The 18,058-nt window shown below is 36.0% G+C and overlaps 1 protein-coding gene across 5 annotated transcripts in view; it reads left to right on the plus strand.

Moving 5' to 3' along the window:
* Positions 1-18,058, plus strand: part of COL24A1 (collagen type XXIV alpha 1 chain) — a 413,859-nt gene that overhangs the window by 320,833 nt on the left and 74,968 nt on the right. For all 5 annotated transcript variants that reach the window (XM_019414025.2, XM_019414026.2, XM_019414023.2 and 2 more), the window contains one exon: positions 8,342-8,395. In XM_019414025.2, the coding sequence (XP_019269570.2) occupies positions 8,342-8,395 (54 nt within the window). The remainder of the gene's footprint in view (positions 1-8,341; positions 8,396-18,058) is intronic.

Here is an 18,058-nt window from a genome sequence, read left to right on the forward strand (position 1 = left end):
CCTGGAGCCTGCTTTGGATTCTGTGTCTCCTTCTCTCTCTGCCTTTCCCCTGCTCACTCTCTCTCTCTCTCTCAAAAGTAAATAAATAGTAAAAAAATGTTTAAAAAATCATCAAATTCATATTTATTTCTGAGTATTAAAAAAATCTGACCTGTATACTTTTTTATAGTAATTTACATATAGTTACCAAATGACTTTAAAACTTAATCAGTTATTATAACCAATACCCTTTGAAGATCACTGATCCATAGTCTTCTAATTAAGTATCTGAAGGTTAACTATAAACTCTGTTTTGAAAAGTTATTATAGGGGAACTTGGGTGGTTCAGTTGGTTGAGCATCTGACTTCAGCTCAGCTCACCATCTCCAAGTTTGTGGGTTCAAGCCCCACGTCAGGCTCTGTGCTAACAGCTCCGAGCCTAGACCCTGCTTCAGATTCTGTGTCTCCCTCTCTTTCTGCCCCTCCCCCACTCTCTCTCTCTCTCTCTCTCTCTCTCTCAAAAATAAACATTAAAAATATATGTTAAAAAAAAGAAAAGTAGCTATTGTAGCTTTGATTATCTGAATGACCATCTCTATATTCATATTTTATGAAAATAATCTTATAGGGCATATGTAAATTAAATAGGTAGAATAAAAGTGTTTAACTCATAGAAATAAATATAATTGGTTTGATTTTCAATTTTCTACATGATATCATATAAGATTTTAAAAATCCTAGGGGTGCCTAGGTGGCTCAGTCGGTTAAGCATCTGACTTTGCTAAGGTCATGATCTCATGGTTCATGGGTTCAAGCTCCGCTTTGGGCTCTGTGCTAACAGCTCAGAGTCTGGAGCTTGCTTTGGATTCTGTGTCTCCCTCTCTCCCTGCCCCTCCCTCGGCTCATGCTCTGTCTCTTTTTCTCTCTCCTAAAAATAAATAAACATTAAAAAATATGTTTAAATACTAAAGCAGAGGATCACATTACGTAGTTACTTCTGGTGCTTTGATCTGGCTCTTTGGAGATGAGTGAAAGTTATATTTTGTTTTAGAAATACAAAAGATTTTAGAATTATTCTGGTTAAATCAAGCCATCTCATATAGAGGCATACTTATCTATAAAATATATATAAGGTTTTTATCAAATATGTTCTAGTCTCTCTAAAGCCCTGACAGGGAAAAATATGGAAATAATGCAAAAACTTAACAGCAAATGGAAACATATGGGCAAATAGTGTATAAAAGTGCTTGTTTTTTCCCCAGATTCAAGTATGCCAGAATCAAAGAATGTCACTAAAATATAATAAATATATTAAAAGTCTAGCATAACAATCATTATTTTGTGTAGTAGACATAAAACAGGTGTGAAACTTAAACCAAGAATATTCTAAATCATTAAAACAGAGTCAGAGATTATTGTCCTTACATTATGTCAAATATCTTTACTCACATAGGAATAAGTTAAAATTTGTCAATCAATTGTCCTCATCAATTTTATGGTTTTCATAAAGATTTCAATTTGACTTTCTTTTTAGACAGTAGGTCCTCGTATGCAAAAATTGCTTTTCCAAGTATATTTTACACTAGATAATTTGAATAGTTTATCATATCAAAGAATTTATATTAGGAATATTTGAAAAAAAGTTAAAAGTGTAGGTTTATTAACTACTACCATACAGATTAAAATAAATAGATGCAATTTTTATTAGGTTAATTTATATCTTAAAAATTAAAAAGAATAAACAACAGAGTTTCTGATCAAGAATGTTAAAGTAGGTAGCTATTAGATGCTTTTAAAAAGATCATTAAACAGTGTCTCCCAAAACAGCTCCCATCCTGCCACACCCTGCAGGTGGCCTTGCCCAGGACTGGTGTTCTCCAAAGTAACTCTTGTCCCAACACACCAAACGAGTAGTTTTGGCCTGGACTGGCGCCCTTCCAGAGTGGCTCCTGACAGGAACAAGGGGCAAGGCCCACCCATCAGTATGCCTACAACAGTCCTGGCCTGACCTCATAGCCAGGCACACCAGGGGCTATCCCACCCACCAGCACACCCACAGCCGCCACAGCCAGGCCTCTCAGCCAGCCATGTCAGGAGCCAGTCCTGCCCACCAGTGTGCCCACAGCAGTTGTGGCCACTCATTGCAGCCAATGGGCCAGGAGCCAGCCCCACTCACAAGCATGCCAGCACTAAGAAGGCACAAAGAGACTACACAGGGCACTCCTGGAGCACCTGGTTCTGGTGACAAAGGAGGAGTGTGCTTCTAAGGCCCAACGGACACCTTCTATATGAGACCACTCCATCAAGACCATGAGGCATAGCTGATCTACCTAATACATAGAAACACACACAGTGAGTCAGGCCTAACAAGGAGACAGGAGGACGTTCCAAATAAAATAAGACAAAACCTAGGAAGGAACCAAACGAAACAGAGATAAGCAATCTGCCTGATAAAGAATTCAAAGTAATGGTCATAAAGATGCTCATGGAACTCAGAAGAAGAGTAGTTGAACAATGAGAAATTCAACAAAGAGATAGAAAAATATAAAAAATAACTAATCATAACTTAAGAATTCAATAGCTGAAATGAAAAAATATATAGACTAGGGAGAACAATGGCAGATTAAAGGATATAGACAGGTCAGCGATCTGGAAAACAAGGTAGTGGAAGTCATCCAAACTGAAGAGTAAAAAGAAAGAAGGTTAAGAAAAAGAGGATAGTTTAAGGAAATTCTTGGACAATAAATATCAACAGAAGTCTTATAAAATAGACTTTAAAGCAAAGAGTGTAACAAGACAAAAGGAAGAAATAATAAATGAAAACTTCCCTAACCTGGGGAAAGAAACAAACATCCAGCTGCAAATGCACAGAGAGCTCCAAACAAGATGAACCCAAAGAGGTTCACACCAACAGAGAGTAAGTAAATTGTCAAAAATTAAAGGTAAGGAGAGAATCTTAAAAACAGCAAGAGTAAAGCAACTGGTTACTTACAAGGTAACACCTATAAGATCATCAGCTGATTTTTCAGCAGAAATTTTGTAGGCCAGAAAGGAGAGGCCTGATATACTCAAAGTGCTGAAAGGAAAAACCTACTACCAGAATACACTTCCTGGAAAGATTGTCATTCAGAATTAAAGAGATAAAGAGTTTCCCAGACAAATGAAAGTTAAAGGAATTCATCACCACTAAACTGGACTTACAAGAGAGGTTAAAGGGACTTCTTAAAATGGAAAAGAAAACACCATAAATAGAGGTAAAAAAAAATTATGAAAGAAAAAGGCTCATTGGTAAAAGCAAACATACAGTAAAGAGAGTGGATCGACTACTTATAAAGCTGGTATGAAGGTTAAAGGACAAAAGTAGAAAAAACAACTATATCTACAATAATTACCTAAGGGATATACAAAATAAAAACATGTAAATTATGGCACCAAATACACAAAACATGGGGAGAGGGGAATAAAAAATGTAGGGCTTTTAGAATGTGTTTGAACTTAAGTGACCATCAACTTAAAATAGACTGCTATGTACATAAGGTGTTATATATGTAACTCATGGAAACCTCAAGCCAAAACCTACAATAGATTCACAAAAAAATAAAGAAAAAGGGATCCAAACATAACACTAAAGAAAATCATCAAATCACAAAGGAAGAGAGCAAGAGAGGAACAGAAAAGAACTACATATACAAACCAGAAAACAGTTAACAAAATGGCACTAAGTACATACCTATCAGTTGATACTTTAAATGTAAATGGATTAGATGTTCCAATCAAAAGACATAGGGTGACTGAATGGATAAGAAAAATAAGACCCATTTCAGGGCACCTGGGTGGCTCAGTCAGTTAAGTGACTTCAGCTCAGGTCATGATTTCAAGTCTGTGAGTTCGAGCCCCACATCAGGGTCTATGCTGACAGCTCAGAGCCTGTAGTGTGCTTCAGATTCTGTGTGTGTGTGTGTGTGTGTGTCTCTCTCTGCCCCTCCCCCACTCGAACGCTGTGTCTCCCTGTCTCTCTCTCTCAAAAATAAAGAAACATTTAAAAAATTAAAAAAAAAAAAGACCCATCTATATGCTGCCTACAAGAGACTCACTTCAGACCCAAAGACACACACAGACTGAAAGTGAAAGGATAGAAAAAAATACTCCATTCAAGTGGAAATGAAAAAAAAAATAAACCAGGGGTATCATATCAGATAAAATAGACTTTAAAATTAACACTGTAACAAGACAAAAGGAAGGGCACTACATGATGATAAAGGGTTCAATTCAACAAGAGGATATAACAATTATAAATATCTATGCACCCAACTTAGAAACACTTAAATTTAAAAAGCAGATATTAACAAACATCAAGGGAGAAATTGATAGTAATACAATAGGAGTAGGACACTTTAATACTCCACTTACGTCTATAGATGGATCATCCAGACAGAAAGTCAATAAGTAAATAGTAACCTTAAACAACACATTAGACCAGAGGGACCTAATGGGTATATACAGAACAGTCCATTCAAAAACAGCAGAATATGCATTCTTCTCAAGTGCACATAGAACATTATCTAGGAAAAATCACGTTAGACCACAAAAAACATCTTAATAAATTTAAGAATATTGAAATCATATCAAGCATCTTTTGTGATCACAATGATATGAAACTAGAAATAAATACCAAGAAAAAAATGGAGAAAATATACAAGTACATGGAAGCTAAACAACATTCTGCTAACTAAACATTAGTTTTGTTTGAAGACAAATGGAAATAAAAGCACAGCATCCCCAAATCTACTACAAACAGGTTTGCCAAGAAATTGGCCAACCTAGAAAAAAAAAGATAAAATCCTAAACCCTTATAATCTTCCAAAACTGAATCAGGAAGAAATAGAAATCTGAACAGACTGATTACTGGTAATGAAAATGAATCAGTAACCAAAAAACTCCCAATAAACCAAACTCAGGGACCAGATGGCTTCATAGGTGAATTTTTCCAAACATTTAAGGAAGTGTTTATACCTATCCTTCTCAAACTATTCAAGAAAAATTAGAGGAAGGAATGCTTTCACATTCATTCTATGAGGCTAGCATAGAAAAGACAGTACAAAACTCAACTCAACAAAACTCTCAAACTATTCAAGAAAAATTAGAGGAAGGAATGCTTTCACATTCATTCTATGAGGCTAGCATAGAAAAGACAGTACAAAAAAGGAAAGTATAGGCCAATATCCCTGAAGAAAATAGATACAAAAATTTTCAACAAAATATTAGCAAAAAAAAATTCAGCAATACATTAAAGGGATCATATTCCACAATCAAATAAGATTTATTCCAGGGATGCAAGGATGATTCAGTATTTGCAAATCAATTAACTTGATACACCACATTAACAAAATGAAGGCTAAAAATCATGATCTTCTCAATAGATGCAGAAAAAGCATTTGACAAAATTCAACATCCACTTATGATGAAAACTCTCAATAAATTCCTTAACATAAGAAATGCTGGGGCGCCTGGGTGGCGCAGTCGGTTGAGCGTCCGACTTCAGCCAGGTCACGATCTCGCCGTCCGTGAGTTCGAGCCCCACGTCAGGCTCTGGGCTGATGGCTCGGAGCCTGGAGCCTGTTTCCGATTCTGTGTCTCCCTCTCTCTCTGCCCCTCCCCCGTTCATGCTCTGTCTCTCTCTGTCCCAAAAATAAATAAAAAACGTTGAAAAAAAAAAAAAAAAAAGAAATGCCATATATGGCAAACCCACAACTAGCATCATACTCAATGGTGGAAAGCTGAAAGCTTTTCCTCCAAGATCAGGAATAATAGAAAGATGCCTACTCTCACCACTTTTATTCAACATAGTACTGGAAATGTCAGCTATAGCAATAAGAGAAGAAAAAGAAAGGAAAGACATCCACATTGGTAAGACAGAAGCACAACTGTCAACATTTGTAGATCACATTATACTGTAAATACAAAATAAAGACTTCACCAAAAAACTATTACAACTACTAAATTAGGATACAAAATGAATATACAGAAATCTGTTGCATTTCTATACAATAAAAACAAATTATCAGAAAGAGAAATTAAGAAAATGATCTTATTTATAATTGAAGAAAAATAATAAAATATCTAGGAATAAATTTAGCCAGGGAGACAGAAGACCTATATTCTGAAAACTATAAGACATTTATGCAAGAACTGAAGATGACAAAAATAAATGGAAAGATACATTGTTTGTGGATTGGAAGAATTAATATTGTTAAGATGTCTATGCTATCCAAAGCAAGCTCCATATTCAGTACAATTCCTATCAAAATTCCCATAGTATTTTTCATAGAACTAGAACAAATGATCTGAAATTTGTATGCAATGACAAAAGACCCTGAATAGCCAAAACAGTCTTGAGAAAGCTGCAGGTATCATGCTGCCTGATTTCAAACTGCACACAAAGCTGTGGTTATCAGAACAGTTTGGTACTGGCACAAAAAGAGACACATAGGTCAATGGAACAGAATAGAGAGCCCAGAAATAAACACACACTTATATGATCAATTAATATACAATGGGGAAAATATAATCATTTCAATAATTGGTGTTGGGGAAACTGGACAGCTACATGCAAAAGAATGAAACTGGGCCACTTTTTTCCATTACATGCAAGAATAAACTCAAAGTGGATTAAAAACCTAAATGTAAGACCTGAAATCATAGAACTTCCAAAAGAGAACAGGCATAAACTCTGGCACATCAGTCTTAGCAGTATTTTTGTGGTATGTGTCTCCTCCGGCAAAGGCAATAAAAGCAAAAATAAACAATTGGGACTACATCAAACTAAAAAGTTTTTTACAGTAAAGGAAATCATCAACAAAACAAAAAGGCAAATGGGAGAAGATATTTGCAAATGATATATCCAGTAAGAGATTAATATCCAAAATATATAAAGAACTCCTACAACTCAACACACATAAACCAATCTGATTTTTAAAATGGGCAGAGGACCTGAAATGGCATTTTTCCAAAGAAGACGTATAGAAGGCCAATAGACATATGAAAAAATGCTCAACATCACTAATCAGGGAAATGCATATCAAAACCGCAGTGAGATTTCACCTCATCGCTGTCAGAATGACTAGTATCAAAAAAGAACAAGAAATAACAAATGTTGGTGAGAATGTGGAAAAAAAGAAACCTTCATGCACTGTTGGTAGAATATAAATTGGTGCAGCCACTACGTAAACCAGTATGGAGATTACTCAAAAAAATTAAAAATAGAAATACCACAGGATCCAGCTATTTGACATCTGGGTATTTATCTGAAAAAAAAATTGAAAAACATAATATGAAAAGATACATACACCTGTATCTTCATTGTATGTATGTTCATTGCAGCATTGTTTACAATAGCCATGATATGGAAACAACCTAAGTGTTCACTGATACACAAATGGATAAAGAAGATGTATATATATACACACACACAAAATGTAATATTACTTAGCCATAAAAAGAGTGAATTCTTGTCATTCATGACAACAAAAATGAACCTAGAGGGCATTATGCTATGTGAAATAAGAGAGGAACAAATTGTGTATTATTTTACTTACATGTGGAGTCCAAAAAACAAAACAACACAAAACAGAAACAGATTCGTAAGTACACAGAACAAACTGGTGATTGCCAGAGGGGAGGGTATAAGGAGGTGGGTGAAATAGGTGAAGGGGATTAAGAGTTATAGACTTTCAGTTATAAAATACATAAGTCATGGGGATGTGAAGTACAGCATAGCGAATATAGTCAATAGTATTATAATAACTACATATAGTGACAGCTGGTGACCAGACTTATTCTGGTGATCATTTCATAATGTGTATAAATGTCAAACCATTATGTTGTATGTCTGAAACTATTATAATATTGTATGCCAACTGTACTTCAAAATATAAAAATAAATAAATAAAAAGATTATTAAATTGATCTTCTAATTAATGGAATTGATTACATGGCTGAATGATCCAGATTAAATCTTTTTCTATCATTTTAACATTAAGTAAAAATGCAAGCTAATTTGACATCATGTATAACATACTTCATCCATCTGAAAATTCATAATGTTTAAGTGGAGTTCATTTCTTCAATATTTTTCCTAGCAAGATCATTATGAGATTCTCTTCAAATAATTCAATGCTTATGATGTTCTTAATGTTATTGATATTCAGTCTTTTGAAATATATTAGTGGAACTAAACAAATAATTATACATTTGGTTTCACATTTTTGGGGAAAAAAATATGCCACACTAACTGTATTATCTGCATTCACAAATACTTGGATCCAGCTGTGGAACTGATTGTTTTTGCATGTGGTCTCTGTAGGGTCCTGTGGGGGAACAAGGAGAGAGAGGAGAGCCTGGAGCAGAGGGCTATAAGGTAATTACAGCAAATTTCACACCTTGCTTCTAAATTGAATCAGTGTTCTCTGGCGGTTTTGCTCAGTTTCAAATGAAAATAAGCATCATTGAGTTATGAGTAATATCTTAAGGTTTTGATCCCAGAAGAAGCCTAGTTCTTTGTACTTTCTGTTCCTTTTTTTCTGGACTCATCTTCACCTCCTCCCATTGCTGCTTTTTTCTCATCATCAGATCTCAGCTGAAATGTTACTTCGGGAAAGGCCTTCTCTTTCTATTCTTCACTTTGCATCATATTAGATTTACTTCATGATATTTAATGCCATCTATATTATCTAACCACTTTTTTTATATACATTTGGTTTTTTGTTTAGTGTCTTGTCTTTCCCTACCAAAAAGTAAGATCCATGAAAATGAGACTCTTGTCTGGTTTTTTCATCTTTATATACCCAATTTCTAGAACATAATGTTCCTGATATATACTAGGAATTCAATAGAGTTGTCAAATAGGTGGATGAATGTCATTATATTCTCAAGCCTTCTGTCAGTTTTTGTCCTCTTCCACTCTTAGAAGGATTTTATGAGACCAACTTCATCAGCCAAAATTGTATTAGATTATGTATAGAATTTATTCCATGTCATTTTTATTAGCATATTTATGTTTAGGATGTTCTCTATTCCTGTCTTATCTCTCTTCCCTTCCTGTTTATAGTGTCAGTTGCTAAACAAATTGGTCATCTGATAACTCTCTCCCTATAGTTTCTATGTCATTCATTTTCTCACAACATTCTGTGCATACTCACAGTATTATCTAAACTTTATCTACATAAATCCTATCTTTCCTTCACAATCTAGTACAGACTCCCTTTTCCTAAGCTCACCCTAACAGTAATCTTTCCATATTCCTCAGTCCTATAATATTTATTATTTATAGAAGTTATTCAATAGAAATATTCTACCATCTTATGTTGCTAATATATTTGCTAATTATTTTTAATGTGCAGATATCTTAGCTCCCTAATTTGAATATGACCTCTCTCTTCTACAATGTTTTGTTCTGAGTTTTGTACATAATAGTATATAATATGTATATAAACATAATTCATTTTTAATAGTGAATTGATGGGTTGTTTGATCCAATATACCCCTCTCCCATGTAAAATATCAGTGGCCATATTTGAAATGAAGACTTAAATAGCCAGATTGAATGGACAAACTGGTAGGTAGGTAACTATCATCAATATATTAATTTCCTCAAGCCTGAAATCTGAAAAATCAACTTTCACTTCCTAAAATTCTCTTTGAAGTAAATGTTGAAGGTCACTCTAAATGTTTATGAAATTGTTGTGGTGGCCATCTTGGACTTCTATTTTTAGAGAAACATTTTTTGAATGTCACGTATATTCTGTTTCCAATTTACATAACATTTGGATCTATAAGTGTTTCTTAATCCAAGGAATTCAGTGTATTTAGGTTCTTTTTGGGTTGAGAAGCCAACCCACTGCTTCCAGAAAAATTTGAAAAGCATCTTAAACTTCCTTAGCTTTTTTTTTTTGCTTGAAAAACAACATGACTCTATTTTTTTAGTTCATTTTCAGTTTTTTTTCATTTTTTTCATTTTTTAATTTTTTAAAATTTATATCCAAGTTAGTTAACATATAGTATAATAATGATTTCAGGAATAGAATCCAGTGATTCATCATGTACTTATAAGACCCAGTGTTCATCCCAACAAGTGTTCTCCTTATTGCCCCTTGCCCAATTAGCCCATCCCCCCACTCAAAACCCCTCCAGCAACCCTAAGTTTGTTCTCTATCTTTAAGCATCTCTTATGATTTGTCTCCCTCCCTGTTTTTATATTATTTTTGCTTCCATACCCTTATGTTCATCTGTTTCATATCTTAAATTCCACATATGGGTGAAGTCATATGACATTTGTCTTTCTCTGACTGAATAATTTCACTTAGCATGATACACTCTAGTTCCATTGCAACTGGCAAGATTTCATTCTTTTCCATCGCCGAGTAATATTCCATTGTATATATATACCACATCATCTTTATTCATTCATCAGTCAGTGGACATTTGGGCTCTTTCCATACTTTGGCTATTGTTGATAGCACTGCTATAAACATTGAGATGCATGTGCCCCTTCAAAACAGCACGCCTGTATCCTTTGGATAAATTCCTAGTAGTGCAGTTGCTGGGCCTTAGGGTAGTTCTATTTTTAATTCTTTAAAGAACTTCAACACTGTTCCAGACACCAGTTTGCATTCCCACCGAGGGTGCAAGAGGGTTCCCCTTTCTCCACATCCTCACCAGCATCTGTTGTTTCCTGAGTTATTAATTTTAGCCACTCTGACTGGTGTGAGGTGGTATCTCAATGTGGTTTTGATTTGTATTTCCCTGATGATGAGTGATATTGAACATCTTTTCATGTGTCTGTTGGCCATCTGGATGTCTTCTTTGGAAAAGTGTCTATTCATGTCCTCTGCGCATTTCTTCACTGGATTATTTGGTTTTGGGGTGTTGAGTTTGGTAAGTTCTTTATAGATTTTGGATACTAACCCTTTATCTGATAGGTCATTTGCAAATATCTTTTCCCATTCTGTTGATTGCCTTTTAGTTTTGTTGATGGTTTCCTTTGCAATGCAGAAGTTTTTTATCTTGATGAGGTCCCAGTAGTTCAGTTTTGCTTTTGTTTCCTTCCCTGTGGAGACATGTCAAGTAAGATGTTGCTGCAGCCAAGGTCAAAGAGGTTTTTGCCATCTTTCTCCTCTAGGATTTTGATGGCTTCCTGTCTTACATTTAGGTCTTCCATCTAACTTGAGTTTAATTTTAAGTAGGAAAGTGGTCCAGGAGCATTCTTCTGCATGCCACTGTCCAGTTTTCCCAATACCATTTGCTGAAGAGACTGTTGTTTTTCCATTGGATAGTCTTTCCTGCTTTTTCATATATTAGTTGGCCATATGTTTGTGGGTCCATTTCTGGGTTATCTATTCTGTTGCATTGATCTATGTGTCTGTTTTTGTGCCAATATCATCCTTTCTTGATGATTACAGCTTTGTAATACAGCTTGAAGTCCAGAATTATGATGCCTCCAGCTTTGATTTTCTTTTTCAGGATTGCGTTGGCTATTGAGGGTCTTTTTTAGTTCCATACAAATTTTAAGATTCTTTGTTCTAGCTCTGTGAAGAATGCTGGTGTTATTTTGATAGGGATTGCACTAAATATGTAGATTGCCTTGGAAAGTATTGACATTTTAACAATACTTATTCTTCCAATCCATGAGCATGGAATGTTTTTCCATTTCTTTGTGTCTTCTTCAATTTCCTTCATAAATTTTCTATAGTTTTCAGTGTATAGATTTTTCACCTCTTTGGTTAGGTTTATTCCTAGGTATATTATGGTTTTTGGTGCAATTGTAAATACGACCAATTCCTTGATTTCTCTTTCTGCTGCTTCATTATTGATGTATAGAAATGCAGCCAATTTCTGTACATTGATTTTATATCCTGTGACTTTGCTGAATTCATGGATCAATTCTAGCAGTTTTTTGGTGGAATCTTTTGGGTTTTCCACATAGGGTATCATGTCACCTGCAAAAAGTGACAATTTGATTTCCTCCTTGCCGATTTGGATGCCTTTTATTTCTTTGTGTTTTCTCATTGCTGAGGCTAGGACTTCCAACACTATGTTGAAAAACAGTGGTAAGAGTGGACACACTTGTCATGTTCCTGACCTTAGAGGGAAAGCTCTCAATTTTTCCCCATTGAGGATGATATTAATGGTGGGTCTTTCATACATGGCTTTTATGATCTTGAGGTATGATCCTTCTATCCCTGCTTTCTTGAGGGCTTTTATCAAGAAAGGATGTTGTATTTTGTCAAATGATTTGTCTACATCTATTGAGAGGATCATGTGGTTCTTTTTTTTTTAAATGTTTATTTTTGAGACAGAGAGAGACAGAGCATGAGCAGGGGAGGGGCAGAGAGAGAGGGAGACACGGAATCCGAAGCAGCTCCAGGCTCTGAGCTGTCAGCACAGATCCTGACGCGGGGCTCGAACTCACAGACCACTAGACCATGACCTGAGCCGAAGTCGGACGCTCAACCGACTGAGCCACCCAGATGCCCCGAGGATCATGTGGTTCTTATTCTTTCTTTTATTAATGTGATGTATCACATTGATTGATTTGTGGATATTGAGCCATCCCTGCATCCCAGGAATAAATCCCACTTGATCATGGTGAATAATTCATTTAATGTATTGTTTGATCCAGTTGGCTAGTATCTTTGTTGAGAATTTTTGCATCAGTGTTCATGAGGGAAATTGGTCTGTAGCTCTCCTTTCTAGTGGGGTCTTTGTCTGGCTTTGGAATCAGGGTAATGCTGGACTCATAGAATGAGTTTGTAAGTTTTCTTTCCATTTCTAGTTTTTGCAACAGTTTCAAAAGAATAGGCATTATCTCTTCTTCTTTAAATGTTTCCAGGTAAAATTCCAGGCTTTCCCCTGGAAAGCCATTTAGCCCTGGACTCCTTTTTGGGAGGGTGGGGGGAGATTTTTGATTACTGATTCTATTTCTTTCCTGATTATAAGTCTGTTCAAATTTTCTATTTCTTCATGTTTCAGTTTTGGTAGTTTATATGTTTCTAGGAATTTGTCCATTTCTTCCATATTGTCCAATTTATTGGCATATAATTGCTCATAATATTCTCTTATTATTATTTGTATTTCTGCAATGTTGGTTGTGATCTCCCTTCTTTCATTCGTGATTTTATTTATTTGGGTCCTTTCCTTTTTCTTCTTGATCAAACTGGCTAGGAGTTCATCAATTTTGTTAATTCTTTCAAAAAATCAGCTCCTGGGGGCGCCTGGGTGGCTCAGTCAGTTAAGTGGCTGACTTCGGTCATGATCTCGCAGTCTGTGAGTTCAAGCCCCGCGTCGGGCTCTGTGCTGACAGCTCGGAGCCTGGACCCTATTTCAGATTCTGTGTCTCCCTCTCTCTGCTCCTCCCCTGTTCATGCTCTGTCTCTCCCTGTCTCAAAAATAAATAAAACGTTAAAAAAAATTAAAAAAAAAATCAGCTCCTGGTTTCATTGATATGTTCTACTTTTTTTTTAATTTCTATATCATTGATTTCTGCTTTAATCTTTATTATTTCCCATCTTCTGCTGTTTTCAGGCTTTATTTGCTGTTCTTTTTCCAGCTCTTTAAGGTGTAAGGTTAGGTTGTTTATCTGAGATCTAGCTTCCTTAGGAACACCTGGATTTCTATGTAGTTCCCTCTTATGACTGCCTTTTCTGCATCCCAGAGGTTTTGGGCTGTCATGTTATCATTTTCATTGACTTCCATGTACTTTTTATTCTCCTCTTTAATTTCATGGTTAACCCATTCATTCATTAGTAGAATGTTCTTTAATCTTCAAGTATTCGTGGTCTTTCCAATTTTTTTCTTGTGGTTGATTTTGAGTTTCATAGCATTGTGGTCTGAATATATGATCAGTCTGAATATATGATCACGGTATGATCTTGATTTTTTGTTCTTGTTGAAGGCTGAGTTGTGTCCCAGTATGTGATCTGATCTGGAGAATGTTCCATATGCACTCAAGAAGAATATGTATTCTGCTGCTTTAGGATGAAATGTTCTGAATATATCTGTTAAGTCTATCCAGTCCAGTGTGTCATTCAGAGCCATTGTCTCCTTGTTGATTTTCTGCTTAGATGATCTTTCCATTGTTGTAAGTGGGGTGTTGAAGTCCTCTACTATTATGGTATTATCATCAATGAGTTTCTTTATGTTTGTGATTAATTGATTTATATATTTGAGTGTTTTCACATTGGGAGCATAAGTGTTTCCAACTGTTAGATCTTCTTGATGTATAGACCCATTATGATATAATGCTTTTCTTCATCTCTTGTTAGTCTTTATTTTAAAATCTAGTTTGTCTGATATAAGTATGGGTACCACAGCTTTCTTTTGGTGACCATTAGCATGATAGATAGTTCTCCATCTCTTTACTTTCAATCTGAAGGTCTAAAACTCTTGTAAATGACATATAGATGGATCTTATTTTCTTATCCATTCTGATACCCTATGTCTTTTGATTGGAGCGTTTAGTCCATTGACATTTAGAGTGAATAGTGAAAGATATGAATTTAGTGCCATTGTGTTGCCTGTAGAGTTGGAGTTTCTGGTGATGTTCTCTGGTCCTTTCTAATCTTTGTTGCTTTTGGCCTTTTTTGTTTTGTGTCATCTTTTCTCCCCTCAGAGAGTCCCCCTTAAATTTTCTTTCAGGGCTGGTTTAGTTTAGTTAACTCCTTTAGTTTTCGTTTGTCTGAGAAGCCCTTTATCCCTCCTTCTATTTTGAATGACAGCCTTGCTGGATAAAGAGTTCTTGGCTGCATATTTTGTCAACTTAGTTAACTCCTTTAGTTTTCATTTGTCTGAGAAGCCCTTTATCCCTCCTTCTATTTTGAATGACAGCCTTGCTGGATAAAGAGTTCTTGGCTGCATATTTTGTCAACTTACCACGTTGAATACATCCTGCCACTCCTTTCTGGCCTGCCACGTTTCTGTGGATAGGTCTGCTGTGAACCTGATCTGTCTTCCCTTATAGGTGAAGGACTTTTTTTCCCTTGCTTTCATAATTCTTTTCTTGTTTGTGTATTTTGTGATTTCGATTATGATATGCCTTATTGATGGTCGGTTTTTATTGAATCTAATGGGAGTTCTCTATGCTTCTTGGATTTTGATTTCTGTGTCTTTCCCCAGATTAGGAAAGTTTTCTGCTATAATATTCTCACATAAACCTTCTACCCCTTTTTCTCTCTCTTCATCTTCTTGGACTCCTATGATTTGGATGTTACTCCTTTTTAGTAAGTCACTGTGTTCTCTAATTCTTGTACCATGCTTTTTTGCATTAGCTTCCCTTTTTCTTTTTTTCTTTTTTTTCTTTTTTTTGCTTTATTATTCTCCATAATTTTCTCTTCTATATCGCTGATTCGCTGCTCTGCTTCATCCATCCTTGCTGTTGTGGCATCCATCTGAGATTCCATCTTGGTTATAAACTTTTTAATTTTGTCCTGACTAGATTTTACTTCTTTTATCTCCGCAGAAAGGGATTCTATGCTTTTTTCAACCCCAGCTAGTATTCTTATTATCATCGTTCTAAATTCTAGTTCAGACATCTTTCTTATATCTCTGTTCATTAAACCCTTGGCTGTCAATTCTTCCTGTTCTGTCTTTTGGGGTGAATTCCTTAGTTTTGTCATTTTGGAGGAAGAAAAAGAATTAATAAAGTAAAAAATAAAAATGAGAAAATGAGAAACAAAAAAATACATAAATAAAGGAAGCTAGATCCTAGGTGTGTTTTGGTGGTTGTTGAAAATTTTTGATATAATAGAGAAACAATAGGAAAGAAAATGAAAAAAATAGTAAGAAAAGTTTAAAAACATAAAAAACGTGTATATAATAAAGTAGAATAAAATGAAATGAAGAAAGTGGAATAGAATAAAAAGATTTACAAAAAAATAAAAACATAGTAAAAAGACTTAAACATATTTTTTTAAAAAGAAAATAAAAGTAATTTTTTCTCTTTCTCTATCCAAGAAAAAGAAAAGAAAGGAGAAGGGGAAAAACAATTTAAACAAACACAGAAGCAAAAAAAAAGAATAGATAAACCAGGAAACAGAATGAAACCTGAATGAAGTTACATCCAGTTTCTCCTAGAACTCAAACTATGAAGCACTCTATAGTCCATATACTAAGCACATGGAGTGACTTGTGCTGGTCTTCTAGGGGACTGCACTTGGAGGTCACAGTTGGGTGGGACTTGTTGCAACAGCTCCATTCTTCGTTAGGTGGCACTGCTCAGCTTACTGGGGTGGATTGGTGTGGCGTGCATGACCGTGTGCATGGGCAGGGGCAGTGGAAATGGCTTCACCTAACTTCCTAGTTTTTAGCACAGAAATTTTGTGCTCTCACCGATCCACAATCAAGAACCCCTCCTTTGTCTCAGGCTTCTGTCCATTCCCCACTTATACCCTGTCCATGTCCAAGTCATCAGCCTGTTAGGCAGCACCTCCCTCCTGAGTTTTATCTCAGATGGGGATGTGTTTGCAAACCCCTCATTTCAGAGAACCCTGCAGGTTGGACCCACTCTGACCCTCTGGGGGAATGTCTCACTGAGCAATGGCCAGCTTGCACCAGAATGTGTTCATGCAGTGGTGCAGCAGCGGAGGTTCAGAGATTATGGCAAATCACAACATACAGCCAGAGCCAGGTTTCACTGCACTCTGGTGTCTTTGTCCCAATATCAGCAAATGAGGCTGCTCTCCAGAGTCCACTGGGAACTTTGCCTGTGGGGAGGCCATATGGCCTCTACCAAATGCACTCAAAGCAGGGGAACCCCTTCTCCCCTTGTGGCCCACAGATCCCTTGAACCTCTCTCTCTGCTCCTGGGGATTTACTCAAAACCAGAGCACTGCCAGGTATTGAGCTCCAGAACTTCCAAATCTGTGCTCCACTGTTTATAGATTCCTAATGGTATTGTAACCCTCCCCTTTCTCCCCAGCAGTGGTTTTTAAGAGCAGATTTCTTGTTCAGTCCCTTGTCAGTGTTTCCACACTTTCCAGCTACTTTTGGGGGGAGTGCTTTTCCTGCATGATCCTAGTGTGCTGTACTCTCCCCCTTTTCCTTTCTCTGTTCTCTGTCCAGAAAAACACCTCCTTACCCTCTACAACTTTTTCTCCCCCAGTTCACCTCTTTGCACCGTGTACCTGCTGAGTTCTGTGGCTCAAGTTATGCAGATTGTTGTGTTAATCATCGGATCAATTTCCTAGGTGTTCAAAATGGTTTGGTGCTGATCTAGCTGCACTTCAGCAATGAGACAAGCTGAGAACTTCTATGCTGCTGCGCCATTTTGGAAAACCCCTTCCTTAGCCTTTTCTGTGCATAACTTCACACCTTCTCAGGAAAATCAAGTTCTTGCAATATCTTCTTTTGGCCTCTACCAACTATGAAATATTTGGTTGCTAAACTAGCAAATTTACTGGCAAACAAACAGATAAATATTCTTTTGGAAGAAGAAAATAATCTCTTCATCTGGCTAGCAGAAGAGAAACCCTGCCTGTCTTATTCTGAATAGTCACACCTTATTCAGAAATCCTTCATCAGAGAACTTCTTCCTGGGCTCACTGTGGAACCAATTTCTCCTTCCTTATTCCACAAATATTCCTGATTATGTTTTCAGTTGTCAGTATTTCATGAATTAGTTTGATCCACATCTTCCTTTATGTCTTATTCTATCCTATGTCCTTAGTCTTTAGAGGTCATTTTGTAATTTGTTGGTGGTTTTATTCTAAACAAGCCATCATGAACCAGGCAGCCATAATAATTTTATTGCTTAAACATCTGAAAGCCATGAAATCTCCACACTTTCCCCTGCCAGGTTTTCCAAGCACAGGTTTGATTCATACAGGGGAACTGTGCTTTATTTATAGTTAGATTATTCTGTTGTAGCCTCAGGTGAAATTTTCAAATGTTTGTTTTTCTATCATTTTAAAGTGTATATACTATCATTTCACTGTGGTAAACTAATGATTAACATTATTGTCAACCCTTCTTTTAATTGTACTAAAATATACATAATATAAAATTTACCATTTTAACAATTTTAAAGTGT

Source organism: Panthera pardus, unplaced genomic scaffold (assembly GCF_024362965.1).
Source record: "Panthera pardus isolate Hobbes unplaced genomic scaffold, ASM2436296v1 HiC_scaffold_11, whole genome shotgun sequence".
NCBI lineage: Eukaryota > Metazoa > Chordata > Mammalia > Carnivora > Felidae > Panthera > Panthera pardus.